At 57.7% G+C, this 9,243-nt stretch overlaps 1 protein-coding gene across 4 annotated transcripts in view; it reads left to right on the forward strand.

Annotated features, from left to right (window-relative positions):
• The window catches only part of CXXC5 (CXXC finger protein 5), a 33,507-nt gene extending 24,911 nt beyond the window's left edge, over positions 1–8,596 (forward strand). For 2 of the 4 annotated variants that reach the window (XM_037061685.1, XM_037061693.1), the window contains exons 2-4: positions 4,454–4,664; positions 5,023–6,100; positions 7,567–8,596. In XM_037061685.1, the coding sequence (XP_036917580.1) occupies positions 5,183–6,100; positions 7,567–7,611 (963 nt within the window). In that variant the 5' untranslated portion in view covers positions 4,454–4,664; positions 5,023–5,182 and the 3' untranslated portion in view covers positions 7,612–8,596. The remainder of the gene's footprint in view (positions 1–4,453; positions 4,665–5,022; positions 6,101–7,566) is intronic. The other 2 variants (XM_037061703.1, XM_037061710.1) reach the window with 1 other exon arrangement.
• The last annotated feature ends 647 nt before the right edge of the window (positions 8,597–9,243 follow it).

Raw genomic sequence — 9,243 nt, forward strand, 5'->3', positions numbered from 1 at the left:
TGGAAATCAGAGATGAAAACACACCCCCCCGCCCCCCCCCCACATCCAATTGCTCAGCTTGGTTCAACCAATGTAGCCTGTGGTCTACCCTCTGTGCCACCACCGGCCCGCCTGCCACCAGTCTGTCTTTCCATCTTGCCTCCCTTGGAAGCCAGGGAGACCAGCCCACCAAGGTGGGTGGCAGAGTGTAGGCAGGTGGAGCAGGGGTGTCAGCAGTGAACGTGGAACTGCGGGGGAAGGGCCCCACGAGCCAGAGTGTGCAGGTCTGCCCCGTGGGTCTGCCCAGGCTGTGGCACTCCTGCTCCCCTGCACTAGTGCCTCGGGGGCTGGAGGGCTCCCCGGAAACGCAGCTTCCTCCAGGGGAAGGGACAGCTGGGAGATTGCTCCAGCCTGCCAGAAAAGTAGGGGGTAGGGGTTGGCCCCTTGCTTACACTCTGCCCTTGGTAGTAGTAATGGTTGCACAACTCTGTAAATTTATTAAAAATTGTTGAATTGTTCGGCCACTTAAAAATGGCTGAATTTTGTAGTAGGTGAACTATATCTCAGTAAAGCTGTTTACAAATTGCTGCCCTCGGTCTCAAAGCCCTACTCTGGTAAGACCCTGCCAGTCTTACTGGCACACCTCACACCTACTTCTCCATTTCTTAGGGACGCTCTCAGGCTGGTGGTCCCTTCCGTCAAAAAGGTCCTTCACCCCATGCCCTCCTTGGTTCCCTTCCTGCTCTCATTGCACATCAGGTAGCCCGGTTCCTCTGTACCCCTCCAGGAAGACCTGTGTCCAACTCAGTCTCCCAGTAGCCCAGGGCCTGGGGCTGCTGTTGGGTGGCTCTGGGGCTGTGTGTGGCCCAGGTCATGGGACCACATCTCTCTGTGGGCCACAGTCTGCGTGTCTACATCCTCACAGCGCCATCCCACCCCACGGTGCCCCACCCCTCTGCTGGCTCCAGGGGCTCAAGACAGAGCCCTACTGGGGGTGAATCCAGCTCTTCTGGGGCTGAGGGTGGAGTGGAGGTAAGTGAAGGCTGCCACCTCTGGTGACCTCACTGTCATTATGATGTCACTGGTCCAGCATTCTGGGTTCCTACCTGGATATTTCCAACTCCTCCAGGTGGGGGTACTCCCCTGGGGTCTGTGACAGCTTGCCCCCTCACCATGTAAAGGTGACAGGCACGGTAACAATTCTAAGGGTTGGGGGCATTCTGTCTCAGGGTGGCTGGGTCACCTTGCCCTGGGCTAGTCAGTTGCCAAGGTGAGCAGAGGTGGTCACCAGGGCAGGGTGGCAGCTAACACTTGAGCTCTAGGTTCAAGTTCCACCTCAGAGAGCACTAGCTATTTGACCTTGTCCTGACAGCGCGAACCTCTCCGAGGTGCCATTTTGTCATCTCTAAAATTGGTTAATGGTTCCTATTTCCCAGGTTCTGGGAAGGAGTCAAGGAACGAGAGGGGATGAATAGAGCATAAGAGCATGGAGCCTGGGCCACAGCAGGTGCTCAGTAAATGCTAGCTTATAGCGTTGGTCAGTCAGTTAAGGAAGCCGGAGTGTCAGTCGGTGGCGGGAGCTGGTTGGAGAAGGGCAGGGTCTGCGCCTTCTGTGGCTGACCAGGGCTGGAGCTAGAGGCAGAACATGACCCCACCGTCAGGAAAGTGGCCCCAGCTTTGACTCTCCCTCTGCCTAGCTCGGCCAGTGAGCTTGAGCCCGCAGGAAATTGGGCCCCTCGACCAGGCCGTGGGGCCTCAGGCCAGAATGGGGCCCTAAGGAGGTGGTCTTATCTGGTCTCCCCCAAACCTCCCCCTCTGCCTCCCTCACCTGTGGGTATGTCCAGCTGCTTTCTTTTGGTCCCTGAATATGGGCTTCTTCCCCTAGGGCTCTGTTTTCATGTCTCAGACTGAGGTTGGTGCCCTAGGTCTCTCTGAACCCGGCCCCCGCAGTGTCTGCTTCCCATGATGTGTCCTCCATCCTTGACCCTTTGCCCTGTTCTATCCACATCCTCTTCTCTGACCCACCCCTCCAGTTCTCTGTTTCATGATCCTCTATCCCCCACCACCTGTCTCTCCTTCTGCCCCCATGTCCCCCTCTGCCCCCCAACTCTCTAAGAGTGGTCCCCCCCCACTCCCGCCCTCCCGCCCGTCAACCCCTGGTCCCAGCTCCCGGCCGCCCGGCTCCTGCACGGACAAAGGGGTCCTTTGTGGCCTGACCGCGCCTGGCGGGGCGGCGGGGCGCTGGCTCCACATTGCTGATGAAACGGAGCCCTTTGTTGTCCCTCCTCAGGCGCAGTATTTCTTTTTGGGGGCTGGATGCGTTCCTGGCAGGGCCGATGATGGATGCGCCCGCCGCCGCCCGCCTGCCCGCCAGCTTTCCCTCCCGCTCATTCCCGCTCCGCTTCAACGCAGCCCCAGCTCCTCCCCTGCTGCCTTGGCACTGCCAGGCCCTTCCTGGCCTGGGAAGGGTTGCTATGTGCCCTGCAATAGAAGGCTGAGGCCTGGGAGATGGTCTTCTTTTTATGTCTTCCTGTTCCATGACTCGGGCAAAGGGGTCCTGTGGTCAGGGGTCCACTGGGTCCAGGGCATCAGCTTTTTCCAGGGTCTGAGGGAGATGAGCCAGGTACAGGGACATATTTGGAACATCCTAGGGACAGGGCCTTGGGGACTAAGATGTTGGTTTGAGGACAGTTGCCCTGCATGCCAGTCCCCCTTGTGTATACCCCGCACCTTCAGTGTCTGTGGCTGACGAACTGCAGTGTTTGGTCTGCAGCACCTGTTCAATGACACATCACGTCCTCTGGTCCTGAGCTCAGCGTGTCCCAGGACCTGGCGGGCTGGGAGAGGGTCGTTCCTGAGGACGGACAGAAAAATGGAAGATCATAGAGATTCAGAGAGAGGGCCTGAGCTGAACAGAACGTGAGGTTTGGTCCCCACCATGAGAGACGCAGGAAGGAGACAAAAGCAGGGAGGTTCGGCCAGAGCGCCAGCCCTGAACGCAGGCCGGGCTGTGTCGGAGGGAGCTGACTTCTAATTGACCTGCCAGCCCCGCACACAGAGCCAGATCCTGGAGCTGGGAAGAGGGAGGGGGAGTTGAGCAAGAGCAGAGTTAATGCTGCTATCGATTTCTGCCACCAGCCAGCAGGCCGCAGAGGCGGGGGACACGCACAGGGGCTGGGGCGCAGACCGCTCCCCTCCCCAGCTCTCCAACCCTAGGGCTCCTGCCTTCTCCTGTCTGAGGCTGCTAGGAATGTAGCCTGGGGCTGGGTCGTTGAGTTCACATAGGCAGGGCTGGGTAAGTTGACTTGGAGCGATGGTCTCTGGGCCTGATCTGGGCCTCCTGGTCCCCAGCACCTAACCAGGGTCACTGCTGCCTGGAGGGGGATTCTGATCTCTGAGGAGCAAAGCCACAGAGCTAGCCTGGTCTTGGCCATTAGGAGGTAAGGTGGAGCACAGCTGTCCTTGGGGATACATGACCTGCTTCCTCTTACTACAACAATTCTGACGTCCGTGACATCTGAAGCCCAGCCTGGAGAGGCCTTCCTTGGTTTGTCCCGGTGGAATCTGCCAGCGTGCCCAGTTCTTCCTCACCATTCATCTGCTTTCACTAGGGCAGGGCAAGGAGTGTCTGGTTTTCTGCTGATGCATGCCATTTGCCTCATCCTGGAGATAGAGTGTTTCCCTTGCCTACACTCTCTCCTCCTTGTTCCCACTCCTTAGCAGTCTTGGGGCAGGGGCTGTGCCTGCCCCGGCCCTCAGTTCCCCCCTCGGTAAGTGCAGAGGGTTGGACTAGATGACCTTCCAGGACAGGCTGAGTCCTGTGCCTGGGGGATGGTGGGGTTGCCTGGGGACAAAGATGTAGTGTGTGCTGCCCCCAAGCCCAGGGCGGGACAGGCCCAGCCAGATGTGTGCCTCCTCCTTGAGCGGCCAGCTGCTTGGGCTGGGCCCTGTCCTCCCGCCTCTCTCCCGGGGGTTGCTGGGCCAAGGCACAAGGCAAGCAGACAGGGAAGGAGTGCTAGAGAGCCAGGGCCGATGAGGAAACTGCCACTCCGCTGCATCTGGAAGTTCCTCTCAGAGCTCCTGGCCAAGGAGCCTGGCTGCTCACGTGCCTTAGCTTTGGGGCCTGAGCAGAACAGGCTCTGTCCTGGGCAGGGTCACATCTACTCTCAGCTCCAACTTGCACCAGCCAGAGGTTTCTCCTGCCCACACCCAGGTCCATCTGGGAGCCAAGCTGGAGCACAGCGGTGAGGCCTGAATAGAGACAAGAGTGGAGTCTGAGGTCTGGGAGTGAGAAGGAAGTGTGTGCCGACGTGTGCACAAGTATTTCCCCCATGCTTGCAGGTGAAGGCTTGTCCTTTGGCACCATGTCCCGCCTGCCCTCTAGCAGCAGGGTTCATGCTCCTTGAAATGAGATTTGTGAGCTGTTTGGCAAACTCTTAAACAAAAACAAATCTAAAATTTCCTTTACCTGCAGGACTTCCCAGAGCCTTGAGACAATTGATGTGTGATAGGAATAGCCAATGAGGATCCAGGGGCAGCTTTCCATGCGTCGTGGTCGACACCTTCTGTTGATCTTCCCTCCAGAGGCTTTTCCAACTCCTCTGTAGCCAGGTCAGGGAAGGAAGATTAGGAAACATCTCCAGCTCTCTCCTCTTAGCCCAGGGAGAACTGCCTGCCTCCATCAGGTCAGTGGGCATGACCTAGCGGCAGCCATGGCTGTGGACAAAAGCAGACCTACCTCAAGGGCAGTTCTGGCTGTGGCGAGCAAACTGAGCCACGTGGTGTATCCATGGGCTAGTCATTTCTCCCTCGTCTGTAAAATAATAGGGTGTCACTAGCCACTGCTTCACAGGAGTCTTGTGAGTCTCAGCCGAGATAGTGCAAGTGAATAATTCCTAATGAGAAGGGGTGGCGGGTAGGGGCTGGCACATACTAAATAACTAGTCGGGCTTGTGGTTGCTACAATGGCAGTGTGGTTAGTGGTGGTGGTGGTAGAGACGGTGTTCACCACTGCCCTGACCCTGTGTCCTCTTGTCCTGACAGAGTGAAGACACTTCCACGTGGACGCCGGACCATGTGCCTGCCCTGAGCATCAAGGACCACCAGGCATCTCTGTTGTGGGCAGCAGGGCCCGGTGCTTGTCTGAGGACCCTCGGTAGTTGGCAGGCTCCCCCAGCAGCGGGGTCTGGGCCTCGGCCCCACCATGTCGAGCCTTAGCAGTGGTGCCCAGGATACCAGCGGCAGTAGCAGTAGCAACAATGCCAATGGCAGCAGTGGCAGTGGCCCCAAGGCCGGAGTGGCTGACAAGAGTGCGGGGGTGGCCACTGCTGCCCCAGCCTCGGTGGCAGATGATGCACCGCCCCCTGAACGTCGGAACAAAAGTGGCATCATCAGTGAACCCCTCAACAAGAGCCTGCGTCGCTCCCGCCCTCTCTCCCACTACTCTTCCTTTGGAGGCAGCGGGGCCAGTGGCGGTGGCAGCATGATGGGCGGGGAGTCTGCCGAAAAGGCTGCTGCAGCTGCAGCCGCTGCCTCCCTGTTGGCCAATGGGCACGACCTGGCGGCAGCCATGGCTCTGGACAAAAGCAACCCTACCTCAAAGCACAAAAGTGGTGCTGTGGCCAGCCTGCTGAGCAAGGCTGAGCGGGCCACGGAGCTGGCAGCCGAGGGACAGCTGACGCTGCAGCAGTTCGCACAGTCCACGGAGATGCTGAAGCGCGTGGTGCAGGAGCACCTACCGCTGATGAGCGAGGCTGGCGCGGGCCTGCCCGACATGGAGGCTGTGGCGGGTGCTGAAGCCCTCAACGGCCAGTCCGACTTCCCCTACCTGGGCGCCTTCCCCATCAACCCAGGCCTCTTCATCATGACCCCGGCAGGTGTGTTCCTGGCTGAGAGCGCGCTGCACATGGCGGGTCTAGCCGAGTACCCCATGCAGGGTGAGCTGGCCTCCGCTATCAGCTCGGGCAAGAAGAAGCGGAAACGCTGCGGCATGTGCCCGCCCTGCCGGCGGCGCATCAACTGCGAGCAGTGCAGCAGTTGTAGGAACCGAAAGACTGGCCATCAGATTTGCAAATTCAGAAAATGTGAGGAACTCAAAAAGAAGCCTTCCGCTGCTCTGGAGGTAACGGCGCCTTAGAGGGAGGTGTGTGGGCTCTTGTGTCTGTCTGGCAGTCCAAACCCACCCCAGCCCCACCTTTCCTGCCTGCGCGTGGGTCTGGGGGAAACCCAGCCAAACCTTGGGCTCTGGGGTTCTAGGCCAGCCTTTGAGACACCAGCTCACTGCCCCCCAAATCAGAGCCACATCCTGATAACCTATTAGGTTGTAGTTTGCAAGGCAGGCATAAAACTCCAGACAGGGGCCTAGCATCCCTAGCATCCTGAACACCCGCCTGGAATTCCGGGTCAGGTGTTGAGATTCCCATACACATCCCAAGTCTCCAGCTTTCACACATGTCCTAAAGCTTCCTCTCTGTGACCTAAGGTTCTGGGACTCTCCCCCGTCCTGTTTGACAGGGTTCTTCCATGGACCCTGCAGCTTTGAGAGCTTCAGAGCCCGGCCTTCCCCTGCCCAAGGCTGCCCAAGGCTGCCCAAGGCGAGAACAGCTCCAGTGCTGACAGCTCTGCTCTGAGGCCTGGAAAACCCCGGGTCTAGGCACCTAGCTGACAGATTTGGGGTGTCCTGGGGCCCCGAGATCAGTCTGGTTGCACAACTAATGGCTCGGGATCCTATGGGCCTGGAGTTAGGGGTTGCGCCTGGGATGCGGGCAAAGCCTGTTCACTCTGGGATTGGCTTAAAGAAGGCCAACTGGTTCCCATGTTGCTTTCCCTCCACGTGGCTGGGCCTGTCCCTGTGCCCCCAGCTGTGGCAGCCAAGTTTTAGTGCCAGGCCTGGGTACAAAAGCATCTTTTCAGCCTGCTGTCACTGCCCTGTCCCCACCCCTCTATGAGTGGGCTTGATGCAAATGTCCCGAATTGTTAGAAAACAATTAATGGCATCCCAGCCGTGGCTACCCGCCCCCGAGCCCCAAACCTCACACATCTGCTCTCCTGCCCAGAGGACACACCTGTATGCACACAAAGGCACCCACTCTGGTCTGGCCCAGACACACACTGCCCAGCACACAGAGATGTAGCCTCTTAATAAACACAGCAGGTATCTTTCCCGCCCACCAAGCTCCAAACACCGTACACTGTAGTGGAGCTCAAGACGTACATCCAAAAATGAGTCCAGTGCACGTGCTTACACGCTCATTCGACAGAAACGTGCAAACAGCTCCCAGATGCCCCACAGCTGCCTGGCGCTTGTGGCCTTTGGACCAAGGGAAAGGGTATTCCTGTCTGGAAGGAGGGCTCCTGGGCACAGTGGCTCAGGGGGCCTCAGGGAACTCCAGGCCCTTCAGCGACCCAGTAGGTCAAGGCTCCTTCTCTGGCCTGGCCAGGATGGCGGAACTCCACAGGGTGGCTGGCTGCCTTTACTCCATGCCCATCCCTCCACCATGAGACCGGCCACGGGGAACGTCTTTGCACCAGGCTCAGCCGGACCCTGACTGAACTCTCTCCTTGTTTTTGTCTCCCCGCCCCCGCCAGAAGGTAATGCTTCCGACAGGAGCCGCCTTCCGGTGGTTTCAGTGACGGCGGCGGGAACCCAAAGCTGCCCTCTCCGTGCAATGTCACTGCTCGCGTGGTCTCCGGCAAGGGATTCGGGCGAAGACAAACGGCTGCACCCGTCTTTAGAACCAAAAATATTCTCTCACAGATTTCATTCCTGTTTTTATATATATTTTTTGTTGTCGTTTTAACATCTCCACGTCCCTAGTATAAAAAGAAAAAGAAAAAAAATTTAACTGCTTTTTCGGAAGAACAACAAAAAGAGAGGTAAAGACGAATCTATAAAGTACCGAGACTTCCTGGGCAAAGAATGGACAATCAGTTTCCTTCCTGTGTCGATGTCGATGTTGTCTGTGCAGGAGATGCAGTTTTGTGTAGAGAATGTAAATTTTCTGTAACCTTTTGAAATCTAGTTACTAATAAGCACTACTGTAATTTAGCACAGTTTAACTCCACCCTCATTTAAACTTCCTTTGATTCTTTCTGACCATGAAATAGTGCATAGTTTGCCTGGAGAACCCACTCACGTTTATAAAGAGAATGTTGATGGCGCCGTGTTGAAGCCCCTCTGTGTCCATCCGTGTGGGCAGAGCTGCCTTGAGGAGCTCACAGAAGGGGAGGGAGCAGACCCCCCCACCCCCGGGCCCAGGCCAGGTGTGCTACACCCACGGTCCCCACAGTGGGACCCCCCACCCCAACGATGATTCTGCAAAAATGAAAGTTTTGTTTGTTTATCCACTGAGATCTGGGGAGCCATGTCTGGACAGTCCCGATCCCGGCTACTTCCCTTAGAGAAAACAAGTCCCTTCTTTCCCGCCTGGCTGATGGCAACAGAAGAAAGGGCTTCTTTGGGTGGTCCCCTGCCAGTGGGGGTGGGTGCCCAGGGGGTCCCTCTCGGCCTGGGCTTCCCTGCCCGTGGCCAGCTTCCTGCTGATGAACATGCTGTTTGTATTGTTTTAGGAAACCAGGCTGTTTTGTGAATAAAACGAATGCATGTTTGTGTCACGAAGCACTGCTGGCTTCTTGCGCTCCGGTTTGGGGGGCTGTTACTGGGCAGGGGTTGTCTGGGACCACCTTGGGGAGGAGGAAGAATCACCCAGGGACATTCAAAGAGGGGATCTCTTGAGAAGTTACGCCCTCTGGATCCACAAGGGGGGCAAGCGACAGCAGCCTGCCCACAAATGGCTGTTACTCTGGTGGTGGCTGGTGCCACAGCACCTCACCTGCCTGCCTGCACCCCCACCTCAGAACCTGGGGGACCATCATTCACCTGGGGCCATTTTTTCTTCACCTACAATCAAACAGCACCTGATCAGCGCAGAGCAGCCAGCAGGGTGGGGCCTGGGCTGCCTGTTCAGGTTCTTACCTCTCCTTCCTTGCAGGGATCTAGAGCTCCCCCGACCACTGAAGTGGGTCCCCAGGGAACAGTTTTGGCCCCGGTTCACCAGGACCTGGCTGTTCCCAGCATGTACACAGAGACCCCCACATACTCCTCTCTAGGCCTGAGGGATCTTGGAGTTGGGCCCAGGGTATCCCCGGCTTTGTCTCTTGTGACTATCTCAACCCTAAGAAAGCTTGTTGGCACCAGGTTGTCTGGGACCGCACAGGACTGGGGAAGGCACCCACAGAGCCATGCGGTCTGGGCCAGGGTAGCCC

This window comes from Sturnira hondurensis, unplaced genomic scaffold (assembly GCF_014824575.4).
Source record: "Sturnira hondurensis isolate 20B ecotype Veracruz unplaced genomic scaffold, ASM1482457v3 Scaffold0001120, whole genome shotgun sequence".
Classification (NCBI taxonomy): Eukaryota; Metazoa; Chordata; class Mammalia; order Chiroptera; family Phyllostomidae; genus Sturnira; species Sturnira hondurensis.